This window comes from Ogataea philodendri (genome assembly GCF_020536065.1).
Source record: "Ogataea philodendri strain CBS6075 chromosome Unknown scaffold20, whole genome shotgun sequence".
NCBI lineage: Eukaryota > Fungi > Ascomycota > Pichiomycetes > Pichiales > Pichiaceae > Ogataea > Ogataea philodendri.
In genome coordinates this window covers 1-13,932 of record NW_025764096.1, presented here as the reverse complement: position 1 = coordinate 13,932, position 13,932 = coordinate 1, and the positions used below count along the sequence as shown (strand labels likewise).

The 13,932-nt window shown below is 45.8% G+C and overlaps 11 protein-coding genes across 11 annotated transcripts; 5 read left to right on the top strand and 6 right to left on the bottom strand.

Annotated features, from left to right (window-relative positions):
- Positions 1 to 28: 28 nt before the first annotated feature.
- On the top strand, positions 29 to 1,831 carry OGAPHI_005306 (uncharacterized protein; the record flags this gene model as incomplete). The annotated part of the gene is made up of 1 exon (XM_046206476.1): positions 29 to 1,831. One exon carries the CDS (start codon positions 29 to 31, stop codon positions 1,829 to 1,831), a length of 1,803 nt encoding a protein of 600 aa, XP_046059739.1.
- A 63-nt stretch (positions 1,832 to 1,894) lies between these two features.
- On the bottom strand, positions 1,895 to 2,479 carry OGAPHI_005305 (uncharacterized protein; the record flags this gene model as incomplete). Its single annotated transcript, XM_046206475.1, has 1 exon — positions 1,895 to 2,479. One exon carries the CDS (start codon positions 2,477 to 2,479, stop codon positions 1,895 to 1,897), a length of 585 nt encoding a protein of 194 aa, XP_046059738.1.
- A 34-nt stretch (positions 2,480 to 2,513) lies between these two features.
- OGAPHI_005303 (uncharacterized protein) lies at positions 2,514 to 4,787 on the top strand (the record flags this gene model as incomplete). Its single annotated transcript, XM_046206473.1, has 3 exons — positions 2,514 to 2,518; positions 2,843 to 4,384; positions 4,496 to 4,787. The coding sequence occupies 3 exons, from the start codon at positions 2,514 to 2,516 to the stop codon at positions 4,785 to 4,787; spliced, it is 1,839 nt and encodes a 612-aa protein (XP_046059736.1).
- Positions 3,893 to 4,198, bottom strand: OGAPHI_005304 (uncharacterized protein; the record flags this gene model as incomplete). Its single annotated transcript, XM_046206474.1, has 1 exon — positions 3,893 to 4,198. One exon carries the CDS (start codon positions 4,196 to 4,198, stop codon positions 3,893 to 3,895), a length of 306 nt encoding a protein of 101 aa, XP_046059737.1.
- OGAPHI_005302 (uncharacterized protein) lies at positions 4,391 to 5,146 on the bottom strand (the record flags this gene model as incomplete). Its single annotated transcript, XM_046206472.1, has 1 exon — positions 4,391 to 5,146. One exon carries the CDS (start codon positions 5,144 to 5,146, stop codon positions 4,391 to 4,393), a length of 756 nt encoding a protein of 251 aa, XP_046059735.1.
- A 62-nt stretch (positions 5,147 to 5,208) lies between these two features.
- Positions 5,209 to 6,474, top strand: OGAPHI_005301 (uncharacterized protein; the record flags this gene model as incomplete). The annotated part of the gene is made up of 1 exon (XM_046206471.1): positions 5,209 to 6,474. The coding sequence occupies one exon, from the start codon at positions 5,209 to 5,211 to the stop codon at positions 6,472 to 6,474; it is 1,266 nt and encodes a 421-aa protein (XP_046059734.1).
- Positions 6,475 to 6,523: 49 nt separating this feature from the next.
- On the bottom strand, positions 6,524 to 7,985 carry OGAPHI_005300 (uncharacterized protein; the record flags this gene model as incomplete). Its single annotated transcript, XM_046206470.1, has 3 exons — positions 6,524 to 6,995; positions 7,203 to 7,917; positions 7,982 to 7,985. The coding sequence occupies 3 exons, from the start codon at positions 7,983 to 7,985 to the stop codon at positions 6,524 to 6,526; spliced, it is 1,191 nt and encodes a 396-aa protein (XP_046059733.1).
- Positions 7,986 to 8,149: 164 nt separating this feature from the next.
- On the top strand, positions 8,150 to 10,450 carry OGAPHI_005299 (uncharacterized protein; the record flags this gene model as incomplete). The annotated part of the gene is made up of 1 exon (XM_046206469.1): positions 8,150 to 10,450. One exon carries the CDS (start codon positions 8,150 to 8,152, stop codon positions 10,448 to 10,450), a length of 2,301 nt encoding a protein of 766 aa, XP_046059732.1.
- A 199-nt stretch (positions 10,451 to 10,649) lies between these two features.
- OGAPHI_005297 (uncharacterized protein) lies at positions 10,650 to 13,514 on the top strand (the record flags this gene model as incomplete). Its single annotated transcript, XM_046206465.1, has 1 exon — positions 10,650 to 13,514. One exon carries the CDS (start codon positions 10,650 to 10,652, stop codon positions 13,512 to 13,514), a length of 2,865 nt encoding a protein of 954 aa, XP_046059730.1.
- OGAPHI_005298 (uncharacterized protein) lies at positions 11,252 to 12,058 on the bottom strand (the record flags this gene model as incomplete). Its single annotated transcript, XM_046206468.1, has 2 exons — positions 11,252 to 11,831; positions 11,916 to 12,058. 2 exons carry the CDS (start codon positions 12,056 to 12,058, stop codon positions 11,252 to 11,254), a joined length of 723 nt encoding a protein of 240 aa, XP_046059731.1.
- On the bottom strand, positions 12,686 to 13,759 carry OGAPHI_005296 (uncharacterized protein; the record flags this gene model as incomplete). Its single annotated transcript, XM_046206464.1, has 3 exons — positions 12,686 to 12,970; positions 13,193 to 13,373; positions 13,485 to 13,759. The coding sequence occupies 3 exons, from the start codon at positions 13,757 to 13,759 to the stop codon at positions 12,686 to 12,688; spliced, it is 741 nt and encodes a 246-aa protein (XP_046059729.1).
- Positions 13,760 to 13,932: the final 173 nt, after the last annotated feature.

Below are 13,932 nucleotides of genomic sequence, written 5' to 3'. Positions count from 1 at the left end.
CACTTTCGAAATACATCAATTTCCCAAGATGGCTCTGTTCTCGCTAAAGTTCAAGGTTTTGTCCTTTGTTCTAGCGGTGTTGTACCTCCTGACACATGTTTTTGTCAAGTGTCCCCTGACCAGCGCATACAAACCAGACGGTCTGGGATCGAACGACCTCATATGTAGCTACACTCACAAGTACTACAAGCTTGCTGAGCCACATATTGGTCCGTTCGTGGAAGCTGCTGATGCCAAGGTGTTTACTCCTCTTGGTGAGCACTACGCCAAATCTCCTATCAAGCCATATGTTGACTACGGATATCATCAGACAGCAAACAAGTACAGTATTGTTTCCGACAAGGTTTATGAGGTGACCAAGCAGGGTGCTGACAAGTATTTTGGATTGGTGAGAGAGAAGAGTATCGAGACCTGGTATAAGGTTGCAGCCAAGACTGAGGAAGTTGTTTCGATTTCTAGTATTTACTTGAAGGCCAAGGCTGAAACGTTGAAGGATCTCATCAAAACAAAAAGCATTCACTTTGCTGTTTTGACCAAGGAGGTGGTTTTGACCAAGGTTGTTCCTCAGACAGTCAAGTTCTTCCTTTATGTCAAGACCAAGTCCCTGGTTTACACTACAAAGCTCAGAATTGCACTTCACTTACGGTACAACCTATATGTGCATCCACAGCTCTCAAAACTGTACTATAAGCTGAAATTGGATGCTTTGGAGCCTTATTTCGAGGCATTCCAAAAATCGTGGTTCTACGAGAACACTTCGAGATTGATTGTTTTGCTTGTGGACTCACTCAATTACTTGTATGCCAAGTCGTACGAGTACATTCTTGCTTTCAAGCAGGACTCTGTTATCAGAAAAACCACCGAAGAGTACTGGAGAACGGAACACAAGAAACAATTCTTGAAAGACGAGTTTAACAAGCTGATGAATGCCAAGTTCAAGATTCCTAGCTACGAAGATGTCGAGTTTTTCAAAAAGCTCTCCAAGCAGGCTGCAGAGACCGAAAAGGGAGATGACGTTTCTGAAACCACCTCTGTTGTGGAACCTACTCTCACAAAGTACAACAAGTTGTTGAAAGGAATTAAGGTTGACGCGTTAAGTGATTTCGAGACTCAAGTTGCCAAGATTGATTCTGAGATCTCTTCCAAGATCCAAGAGGACCTCAAGCCACAGTTACAAGAATTGAGCAAGCTGGCCAACTCCAATTACGAGGATATCCATGTTCTCATTCACGATGTCAACCACAGCACAGACAAAAAAGTGACTCGTCAGGATATGCGTGACATTCTTGCAAAGGCTTCGTCTAATTTGGGTGAAAGGGCTGATGCGATTGTTGCTGAATTCAAAAAATACGAAGAGGAATATTCTGATAAGGTCCTAAAAGCCAGAACCACCATCCTGGAGACTTTGGAAGAGTTCAGTGAATCCACGCTGACTGCATATTCTACAGAAATAGTTCAAAAAGGAGATGACTGGAAAGAGTGGAAAAACTACAATGAGCTCAAACAGGATTTGATTCAAACAAGAGACCTGCTTTTAAATTCCACTCCCAAGCTAGAGAAGGTTAACAAGCTGATGAACGAACTCAACAGAACTTTGAGTATTTTGGTGAACGATGGCAAGTCCTATCTTGCGATTTTGCGTGCCAAAGCTAACTTGGAATTCCAATCTCGCGAAAAGGCAGAGAGAGAAGCGGAACAGGAAATCACCAGCACTATTGTGCTCTACGATACAGTTGTGCTGGATGAGCAAGACCATCCAGTGAGTACGATTCATGCACAGGAACCAGAGCAGTCTGAACAGCCTGAGGAGGCCCAAACGCTGATTATCTGATCAAATAGTAAGTGTATAGTGTTAATAGGTGTACGAAATTGAACGACAAGTATCACATTCTTATTAAGCAAAATCTATGTCTCTGATGCCATCTTTGTCAATGACCTTCACGTATAATCCTTTGAAGTCAATTGGCATTCTTTTTTCGAGTTCTTCATTGCACAATTTGAGAAGCTTCAAGCCTTCTTCGGTGTTCATGTCTGGGCGATAGTGATGGTCCAACAACGACATAGTGTAAAAGGCAGCGTATCCATGGGCACAGTACGGAAGATCAACTCTGGTACCGAGGTAGTCTAGCAAAGACAAGAATGGCTCTGTTCCCTTGTTGAGTCCACCAAGCAAGATTTGAACTTGGTACGGCGTTCTAGATCTGATCGATGTAGCCAATTGCTGTCTGATGAACGAGGCAATTGACTTGGAGTTGAGTTCTGTGTTTTCTCTCATAGAGAACAGTTGGATATTTGCCTGAATGTAGTCTGCGAATTGAGTCGTGTCTCCGGCCTCTCCTGTGAAGGCGATGAGGTTGTGAGGAGTGAGCACTCTGGTCTTGTCATCTTTGTCTTTGAGAATGGAGATACCTCTTGTGAACGCCTTGGAAGTGGCGACAATCACTGAGTCTTGCACTTTGATACCCAGAATGATATCCATGGTGGCGAAAAATAGGAAATACCAAAGAAAAATAATGTAGTATACTATTGCATGCTTAGGTAATATGGGAGCGTTGAAGGTTCCTTGATCTAACGTGCAAATTGTGTGGGGGTAAAACCCCGTTCGTTGATACGCTTGGCAACCAGTGGGGGTAACAAATGTAAACGCCAATACTTAATGGTTGTGATTTGAAGAAATAGATTAAACCCCCCATTTTATCAAGCCTCCTAATTTAATTATCCCTAAAATTAAACTATCATTTATTATTATGCAACGATATACAAAGGGCCTATCGATGGCCTTTTTATTTCTGCTTTCGCTGCTGATCAACAACACCCCGCCTATAATATGGAAAGTGCTTAGTTTTGTGACAGAGGTGGTGTTTTTCTGGATCAAAAGACTGATTAAACTTCTCAGAGAGTCTCCTATTCGTACTCTAAAACGGTCCCTGGATTCCTGTACCAACTTCCACGAATGGGAAATGATCACTTCGGAAATCGATAGACTGAATGGGTACGATGTTTGGCGACAAAACTTCATCTCAAAAAAGTACGATTATAGACTCATCAATGAGCGTCTTCATGATCTTCGGCTGGCCAGGATAAACGAGGACCTGTTGAAAGTGATGGGCACTTTGAGATCAGGCGTGCTGCGGAACTTTGGAGGAATCTCGAACAAGCAGTTGTACAACAAATCATATATTGGTACCAAGGTCTTGATCGAGGACTATATCGAAGAGGTGTTGAAATGCTTTCAATTTATTGATGAATGGCAGTTGAAGGACAACACTTTGGAATTAAACCATTTCAACCAGATGAAGCTGGACTTCTTTCATGACACCAGACAGACGTTGGGCGTGACCGCGTTGATATTACAAGGTGGCTCGCTCTTTGGGCTTTGTCATCTGGGGGTGATCAAGGCACTGTATTCGAAGAACTTGCTACCACGGATCATTGCTGGCTCTTCTATTGGTGCATTGGTTGGGGCTCTGATATGTTGCTTGGACGATAACGAGATCGAGGACAATCTGAACAATTTAGTCAATCTGCTACCACAGGAAGAAGCCGACGAAAATGGCACCTCTGTGATTGCCTCTGTTGTCCGTAAAGGATACAGTCAAGACATGTTACTGTTTATCAAGTATGTGGAGTCCAAAGTTGGCGATTTGACTTTTGAAGAGGCATACTTGAAAACTAACCGCATATTGAACATTTTGATTCATCCCACCGAGTCCTGCGCGCCATCGCTTTTGAACTACATCTCAACCCCAAACGTCACCATTCTCAGTGCCATATACTGTTCCATAGGAAATAGTGTGCAAGAGGACGATGTCCAGCTCAAGTTCAAAAACTCAGAAAACCAGATTGAAACACTCCAGTTTTTGAAACGTCATTGTGAATACATATCGCCACATTATGCCAGTTCGATTTCAACCAAGTCGTTCACGCCAATCTCTCCATACACAAGACTAACCGAGCTGTTCAACGTGAACCATTTCGTTGTTGCGCTCGCAAGACCGTATCTTGCTCCATTGATAGGAAACGATTTAAAGCATTCGCCAACTTCCTGGCAACTCACAAACCACATCAAGAACCTGATTAGTCTTGAGCTACGACACAGAATGGAAACACTGGAGAAGTTTGGATTGTTGATGGGATTTTTCAGATGGTTGGCGGTGGACGAGAAAACTCCTCGATTCGAAAACAGCGAAATCACCATTGTTCCTGAGCTCAGAACACTGATAAGAGACTTTAGTCGCATTTTCGACGTCAACAAGTACAAGGAGAACATTCCTTACTGGATTCAAGTTGGAGAGAGATCAGTGTGGCCATTGTATCCGTTATTGGACACTCGTTGTGCCATCGAGTTTGCTCTGGACGATTATTATAATCTGCATAGAAGTAGGTAAGGTTATCTATAGAACAATTTGACTGTACCCTCTTTATTGACCAGATACAGGTATTCTTTCTCGGCGACTTTCTGTGGTGAATCGATCAGTCCTCTGCAAATAGTAAGTTCTCCTGTCACGTCCACGGCACGTCCAGTCTTCAACGGACGCAAAGACATCAGCAGGTTCGATCTGTGTACGAGTTTTGTGAGGAAAGATGTGTGGATGGTGGCCAAATCATCTGGGATTTCGGAGTATTCGAGCAACGACTCGTCATTGGAGCTGATTAGGAAGAGATTGCATTTTGCATTCAGTTTCTGTAACTGCAACAACAAAGTGTCCACTTTGGTGTCTGACAGAAACAGCAGAAACTCAGGATTCTCGAGGAACACGTTTGGTTTCCCCTTCTTGGCTAATTGATCAATCTGAGCTGACAACATCTCGAACCAATTACTATAGTTGGACAGAAGATCAACGTATTTAAACTCGGCCAGATCGCCCTTCAGCCGAGCAAGTTGTTTTCTGTATGTTGATTCTGCCGTGTTGAGTGATGCCAACACCACTGGAGTTGATGAACGTCTCGAAATCGGAGACTTGTTAAGATAGCATGTTCCAAATAGCGAGTTTTCCACCAGAGCAGTGACCAACCAGGTTGGTCTGGTAGCCGAGTTGAACAGTATCAGCGTCAGGTAATGGTACTCGGACGATGATCTAGGAACGATCGAGTGGTCCTCAAATACAACCAGATCCTGTTGCTGAAGGTCAGAGGATGAAGACATGGATGGTTAGAAGCACGGGATTTTTTTTTTTTCAAATATTTTTTAAGGTATAATTGTTCACCATGTCGCTCTCTGCTGTTCCGGCCAGTTTCTCTGGCGACTTCAAAGCGCACTCCAACTACAGCGCTTCTGTCAAGCGTCCTATTGAGCCAGTTGGAAAATATTTCCTTGCACATGCCACCAGAACCTTGCGTGGACACACCTGGTCTGAGTACGAGAAGATCGAGGCTTCCAAGAACGTCACTTCTGTGGACGAGTCCGGTGAGGACGATGAGTTCGACGAAGAGCAGGACGAGGACCTGCTTGAGCACGATCCTAGAGACTGGAAAACATGCGACCTTTACGCTGTGATGGGTTTGTCCAAGCTCAGATACAGAGCAACTGAGGATCAGATTAGAAGAGCTCACCGTAAGCAGGTTTTGAAGCATCACCCAGACAAGAAGGGTGCTGCTGGTGGATTGGACCAGGACGGATTTTTTAAGATCATTCAAAAGGCATACGAGACCCTGATGGACCCATCCAAGAGAAAGCAATACGACTCTGTGGATTTCCACGCGGATGTGGAGCCTCCTGCTGCCAAGGATACCTACGACTTCTTCGAGGCATGGGGACCAGTGTTTGCTAGCGAGGGTAGATTCTCTACTAAGCAGCCTGTTCCAGAGTTGGGAAATGCCGACTCTACTAGAGCTGAGGTGGAATCTTTCTACAAGTTCTTCACCAACTTCGACTCCTGGAGAACTTTTGAGTTCTTGGACGAGGATGTTCCTGATGACACTGCCAACAGAGACCACAAGCGTTACATCGAGAAGAAGAACAACAATGCCAGAAAGAAGAGAAAGACCGAGGACAACAGAAGACTTGCTGAACTTGTGAAGCGCGCCAACGCTGAGGATCCAAGAATCAAGAAGTTCAAGGAGGAAGAGAAGGCTGAGAAGGCCAAGAAGAAGTGGGAAAGAGAGGCTGGTGCCAGAAAGGCTGCCGAAGAGGCTAAGGCCAAGGCTGAGGCCGAAGCTAAAGCCAAAGAAGAAGCAGAAGCCAAGGCCAAGCTCGACAAAGAATCATCCAAAAAGGCTAAGGAGGCTGCTAAGAACGCCAAGAAGAAGAACAAGCGTGCAGTCAGATCTTCTGCCAAGGATACTGGCTACTTCGGTGCTGAAGATAAGGCCACTGCTATTGATGCCGACCTCGAGCTTCTGTTGGAGTCGTTTGACGATGTCACTTTGTCCGACGTTGCTGGAAAGTTGAACGGAGCTGATGCCGCTTCTGCCAAGTCGATTTTGGACGAAGCTGCCCAGAAGACCGGCAAGACCTACAAATTCTTTGGTTAAGTATCGTCGAATTAATTATTCTTAGAGTATCAAATATATCGTAACTAGGTTAGAACCACAACCATTTCTTCTTTGGGGTCTGCTTGTCCAATAACGCCTGGATCTCCCGCTCGTATTCTCTTGTCTTTTGTTCCATTGATATCACGTGCTCCTCTGCCTCCAAAGTGTGCCACAGATACTGTAGAAGAAGATACACTGCAGACCCTAGAAGCAGAAACGAAGCGATCGGACGTCTGAAATCTCCTATATTTGGTTTGGCTGCTTTTTCTTGTTCCTTGAGTAACTCGCGGTACTTTGCTTCCTCTATTTGTTTGTGACGCTCCAATTTGTCGGCTATGGCGTCGATCTTCTTCTGAATAAGGTCGGCTTTCGATGGCTCAAGAAATGGATTCTTTGGCTGGTATAATGACGATTGGATGTTGGCTATGGCCTCCAGCTCAGCTGGGGTCAGCGGTTCCGGAGCAGCGTCAGTCTGCTTGGGAGGAGGAGCGGGCGCTTTGTTGCGAAGAGTCCTCAAAACGCTGAAATACCGGGCTCGAGGTTGTAACATTGAATAATTGTGGAATAAAAATGTAGATGGTTCAGAAAAAGTCTACTGAAAAAGTTGCACAGCCAAAACATTTCAAAGATCAGCACGGTTGCAACGGTAAAGGTAACTGTGTTCGATAATTACTATCCGTTAGTGTTCACCTATAAACCATCTATCATAATATACACTCGTAGACTACCACTCGCTTTCTCCAGTGGCTTTCTGGAAAGCGTAGTCTCTTCCGTCGATGTTGGCGATTCCGTCTTTTAGATTGCACTTCCACTTGTTTTTCACTCTTTGCACACGGTCGTACAAACAGAGCATGATGTTGTATTCTTGATCCTCGTTGTCGTCTCCGGAATTAATTTCGTCGTCGTCTGGATCGTCGAGGTCTGAATTGATTTCGTCAGATCCCACTCCGAGATCGGAGCCCAGATCGTCTCCGCCTTCGTCGTCCAAATCGCCGGCCCCATCCACCTGTGAACGTCTTAATTTTTTGGCGAGTTGTTGAGCTTCTGCTCCTTCTAGCGTGAAGCTGACCGTTCCGTCAGATTGTCCTATTCTGCCCCCACCCGGAAGTGCAATATTTATGCCCAAGTCGTCTTCACCCTTGATGGAATTGGTAGGAAGAGCAAGGTCCGACTGAGGGAGATGCAGACCCTGAATGTGTAATCCTGAGTTGGTATCAGGAACAGCTGGATTGAACTGTTCCTGGAACGTTTGCGAACTGATATGATCATCCCCGAGTCCCAACAGATTACTAGAATCATCGTACTCATCCCGCTTCAAGTCCCAACTGAACATAGCAACCCCAGTCTTGGATAGCTTATCTCTCCATATCCGCTTCAAATCGAGCAAAGTTTGTTCGTCAATGCCTCCGTCTTCGAAATCTTGTCGCGACTCTGAAATCACGTCTTCGATGATTCGCTCATACAGCTCAGACTGTTGTTAGATGCCTAAATTTTCATAGATACTTACACATTCTTTGTTGGACATTGTGGCAAAGAGACGAATTGTTTGAGTGCAAGGAATTATTTGGAGTTTAAAAAAGACCTAGAACCGGGTAACTTGCTTTCAGTGGGGGGTTCTCTTTTTGTGCAAGAGCTTTAATTTTTCCCGGTACGCGTTTTTTTGTTTATCTTTTATATGGTGGATCCTACTGAAAACACAAGCAACCGCGGAAACACCGCTCTCAAGCGAATTGAGCACGGACTCACGTATAAGCACGAAATCAGAAACCCGTCTTTTAGACGCAGATCGTTGTCGCCCCAAAAATCACGTCCTCTGGCAGCATCTCCAGGAAGGGTGCCTTTGACATGTATCAAGAAGCCTTCAAACACTAAGCTGGATCCAGTGGTTTTGGGAAAGCACGATCTCACGAAAGCATTGTCCACGGCAGAGAAGGAGAACGACGACGCGAAAATCGGAGCCGACAAGCTCGAAGTGGTGGATGTGGATTCCGACGTGGCAGATGTGCAGTCGTCTCCCGTGGGATCGCACCAGAACAGAATGACGTCTAAGAGACACCTGGATACGCCACTAGCAATCTCCGGTGCAAAGAAGGTGCACTTGGGCGAGACATCGTTCCAGACACCTCTCAGAGAGCAGTCAAAAAGACGCGTGACTCCTCACAGGGAGCATCACAGTCGTCTTGTGGACGATTCGGAAATTGATTTGCACAACCCTCCAGCAGAGAATCCTGTTCTTGATTTGGAGAACAGCCCATTGGCGAATGTCAGCCATGGCCAGTTGTTGGAAGACAAGATTGACGGAGAGACAGAGGTCATCAATGGATTGAGACGTCAAGGAACTCATATTCATGATATCTCTGCCATTGCTGCCAACTCTTCAATGGACCACAACAACGACAGCGGAGAGTCTGACGGCGAGCAGGACGAGAAAATGTCTCCGGTCAAGCTGTCTCAGAAGATCTCTGCATTGGACGTGTTTAATGCGATGATTGACCAAGAGGAAGAGATTGACGACTTCGAGCTCGTCGCAGGTGACGATTTGGACGACAAGCCTCTGTTCACCCAGTCTCAACTGGATTCGATCAAACTCGCATTGCAGAGTACTGTTGATTCTCTAAGCAATGAAGTCAAGGAGAAGAATGAAAAGCTTTCGACCATTGAAACTGCGCTCACATCTGTGTCATCTCAATTGGAATCCGAAACCGAGATCAAGAAAAGAGTTCTTAATGAAAAAGCACAACTTGTTGCCGAGTTGGAGTCCTGCAAACAGTCAATGCGCGCTTCGAACACCAGATACAACATGATGGAGTCTCGCTTCAAGTTCCATGAATCAAAACTGGAGAAGGTCAAGACGGTTTACAACCAACTGATGAACACTGCTAAGAATCTTGAGTCGAGTCTCGAGGAGAAGTCATCCCGCATTCAAGAGCTCGAGTCTCTAATCAACAGCTTGAAAGAGGACAAAGTTTTACTGTCAAACGAAAAGATCGAATTGTCGTCCTCTTTGGAACTGAAGCAAAACGAAATTGAGGAATTGAACAATGAGAAACTGTCGTTGGAAAACCAGTTGAAGGAAGTTGTTACATCTACGGCCAACTCATCCAAGAAGACAGACGAATTGGTGAAAGAGCTGGAGCTGAAGAGTTCTGAAGCTTTGGAGCTACGCGAGAAATTGAACGAACAATCTCTCAAGATGGAAAATCTGGAGCTCGACCTGAGTCAGGCGAACGAGAAACTGACTGTTTACCAGGAAGAACTCAAGTCTGGTGTTGACAAGGTGATTTCGCTCGAGAATGAGCTTAATGGACTTCGTTCAGAGATTGATGCTCTGAAGGAAAGAGAGACCGCACTTATTGACGAAAACACGAGCTTGAAAGAGGTGATGAACCATCGTCGCGACGAGATCAAACGGCTGAAGACCGAGAAGGAAGAGCTCGGCAGACAGATCACCTATACCAGCGAGGGTAACTCTGAAGAGCTCGAGAAGGTGCGAAACGAATTGATTTCGTTGCAGAGCAGCACCGAAGCCCGGATCACTGAGATGAGCGCCAACTTGGAATCCAAGAACGAGAAACTTGTTGAGGCCAAGACCGAGGTGTCCGGACTCAAGCAGCGGGTGTCTACGTTAGAGAATCAGTTGGAAGAAGCCAATACCAAAATCCGCGATCATAGCACCAGTTTGGAGCAACAGCTTGAGAAGTTGGCACAGGACCTTTACTTGCAATACTCCGCGAAACACGAGCAAAAGGTTGCCATCCTGAAGAAGGGCTACGAAATGAAGTGGTTGAATAAGTTCAAGAAGCTCAACAAGGAGAACGAACAGCTTCGGAGCGAGCTTGAGAGCTTCAAGAGACGTCTTGAAGTGGAGAATAACGAGAAGAAACAGCTGGTGAAACTTTGGGAGGAGTACGTCTCGTTAGAGAGCAACGACAAGGTTAACGCGCTACCCGACTTCATCAAGAAGGGCGACGAGTGATTAGATTTTTGTAAGCTACCATATATTCCGACGGGCCGATCGACTCGGTACGCGTAAATCAACTTTTTTTACTGCGCAGCTGAAACTGTAATTCTACCAATTTTGAAAACAGATTGTTGGAGTTTGGATAAACGGGAATTGTGCTGGGACAAATCGCAATTCACCGTTAAACACCGCAACAGGAGATTTTGCAGAATATATGGCTGGTGATTTAGCGAGCCTTGTTAGCTCAAAATCTCGTTCCTTTGTGATGGATTCCTATGAGCGAATTGATTCTGGCACAGCCAAATTAGAGAGCCAGGAGAGTCTGGACACGTCCAGTCGTGAAGACGGATTGTACAAGGCGATGGAAGTGGAGACCGGGCAACTTCGCGGCCGTGTGAGCCAGTTAGAAAAAGAGAACCAGGAAATGGCAAACGAGCTCATAAAGTTACGCCAAACAGTGGCCTCGCAGAAGGCGCGCATCTTGGAGCTCGAAGCGGGCCAAAGTATAACTCGAAGTAGAGCGTCCAGTTCGGTTTCGCCAAATAAGTTGGTTCCTCCAGAGCCGCCAGTGTTTGCATCGGTTCCTGATTTACAACCGGACGAAAAAGAAGTGATAGAGAACCCGGTCAAGAATGACCCAATAGAGGAGTTTACGATCCCCCCACCCGAGATCAAAGCTCCAGAACCGCCGATCGAAGTTGCATCCCCGCCAACAAGAGAACTGCACGTCCCTGAACAGAAGAAACCAGTCGATACAACAGAACCAGCAAACCCATTCAGAAGCCCAGAGCCAACCATCAATCCATGGGATTCTCCTCAGAAACAACAGCGGACATTGGACCAATTAGTCAAACCAGTTTCGGATATGGACATCGACGTTCCAGAACGCAGCGAAAGACGCGTTCTGTTGCGAGACTCTCCTGCACGGTCTCCTGAAGTTAGCGAGCTCGTTAAAGATGCCACGTTCGGATCGTCTCCGCGTAAGGGATCTCCTAGATCTCCTCGCCAAAGACAGTCTCTTCCGAAGGAGTTGAAGACTCCAAAGGACGATGAGTTTATCTTCAGCAACAGCGGAAGTAGTAACGGATCGTTCAAGAGACCAGCATACGAAGTTTTAGGAACTCCAAAGAGAGAAGAAAAGGACGAGCCAAAAGCGGCGCTGCCTTCAGAGAACCCAAGCCATTTGACTTTGGAACACACGTCCAGAACTAATTTGGACAAAGAGAGTTCGAGTGTTGCTTCTTCACCAGAAAAAGAAGAATCAAGCATTGTTCTTTCTCCGGCCAGAAACCAATTCTCTCCAATCAAGGACTTTTCGCCTCTCAAAGATTTTGCTTCTCTTTCGACGGTTTCACCTCTGCGGTCTCTGAACTTTTCTCCAGACCGCAGATCGTTCCTGCAAACACCGTCACCTAAAAAGCCTTTGCTCAAATCAGCATCTCATCAGCAACAACCATCTGACTCATCCCAATTTGACTACATTTCGTCGTCGTTTGACTCCACGGTAATCACCGTGGATACGTGTGTTGATCCTAGCGCCGTGAACGACAAGAAGGAAGACTTCTCGATATCTTTCATGGTCAACTCCAACGAGCGTTCTGGAGAATTGGTGCCGTTGTACATGGTGCGTCAGACATATACCAAGTTCATCACTTTGGATCAGGATCTAAGACGTCTTGGTTTGAGACACCTTCCAATGTTGCCAGATAGGGCCGCGTTCCTCAAGATTGACCCGCTGGTCTGGGACACTCAGAAATCGATCGTTCGAATGTATGTTTCGGAACTGTGTCGTGTGATGCGCGGACAACGTGGGTCTGAGGTTTGGAAGCTGTTCAAAGGATTTTTCACCCCGTATGATGCACACGACATGTCCAAGCGGGAAGCTACCGTTGTTGAGGTGGGTTCAAAGAACCTGAAGAAGGTGTTCCGTCTCACAAATCTCAGTCTCGACTCTATCGAACATTATCTGACAATTACCGAGTGTGCTACCAAGACCAAAGACGTTCTTCATGTGAACGATGTGAATCTTTCGCGCGATAACCAGATCCTCACCATTTCGAGAAAGAAACGGAAGTCGCTTCGGTCCGTGAAGCACCATGTCTTGTACTGCGAGTCGGTCATGGATGCAGAGGACTGGTTCCGTTTGATAATGGACTATCAAAGTAACGAAACGGACCAGGCTTCTCTTTCGTCGTCACCTTCCAATCTAACAGCTGTGGACTACGCCCCATCCGTGGCTTCAACACCGACTCAAACAGAAACCGTTCTTCCTTCGCCTGCGATGTCCGAAAGCAACAGCAAATGGTTCAGTCTCAAACGCGGAAACAGAGACTCTGTCATGCCCGCTTCACAGCCACCGGCCGATCTGCTCGAGTTCAAAGCAATGCCATACTCTGGAACGATGGTTTCCATGGGGTCTGTTCCAACACCGTCATTACAGCCCAATGATATGTCGTTCCAGCAATTGGAAGCCACTCCTAAATACTTTGGCTCCACTCTGCAAGAATCGTTCGAAAGATGTCCAGATTTCAAGATCTATGACCGGCCTGTTCCATCGGTGGTTTACAGGTGCCTTTCATATCTTGGAGAAAAGAAAGCTGTTTACAGCGAAGGTATTTTCCGTTTGAACGGTATGATGGCCGAGGTTAATAAGATCCAGGAAATCTTTAACGAAAAGAGCGATTGCGACCTGGCTGCTCTTGAATCTCCTCCCGACGTTCATTCAATTGCTACGTTGTTCAAACGGTACCTTCGTACCTTGCGAGTGACGGTGATTCCTGAAGAAGAGGCAAAAGAACTCATGACTTTGACACTTTCGAGCGACCACGCCTCCTCGGTTCCAAAAGTTAAACAAACTCTGTCCCAACTGCCAAAACTGAATTTCGACGTTTTGTACGCGTTGTTCAAATATTTCCAAGAAGTGCTCAAATTCAAAGACCTCAATAAAATGAGTGTCGGTGCGCTGAGCGTGTTGATGGCTCCAAACTTGACACCTTTTGACGGAGCCAAGGAAATCTGCTCCGAATTGTTGACAAACTACCATTACTACTTCGAGGATGGTGAGATTGTCGCCCGTTGATTGTACACCAAGCATCTGTTTATATTCTTCTCGTGCAAAATCTTAGAAACCCAAACCATATAGAGATTTAGGTAGACATCGCTGATAGATTTGTGTATCAAGTTATTTTGAGGGATGGAAAACTTGAGAGATAAATTAACATTTGTTTCCTCTGGAAACAATTTAGAGACCGCTAAGACACCCACAGAATATGGATTGGAATCACAAGGTATTGTCGCATCGATTCCTGGCGCCAAATTGTGCATTGCGCTTCTTGTTCAAGCACAATCGGCGTTTCCTCTAAATTTCTTGCCCATCTTGTCTCATCTTCCAAGTTCCAAAAAAGGTAATTTCGTCAATATTGGGTTTTTAGCCATTCTGACTCCACCATTCGATTCTTCAACTCCTCTAGATCACAGCGCCCATGTCAATGACCTTC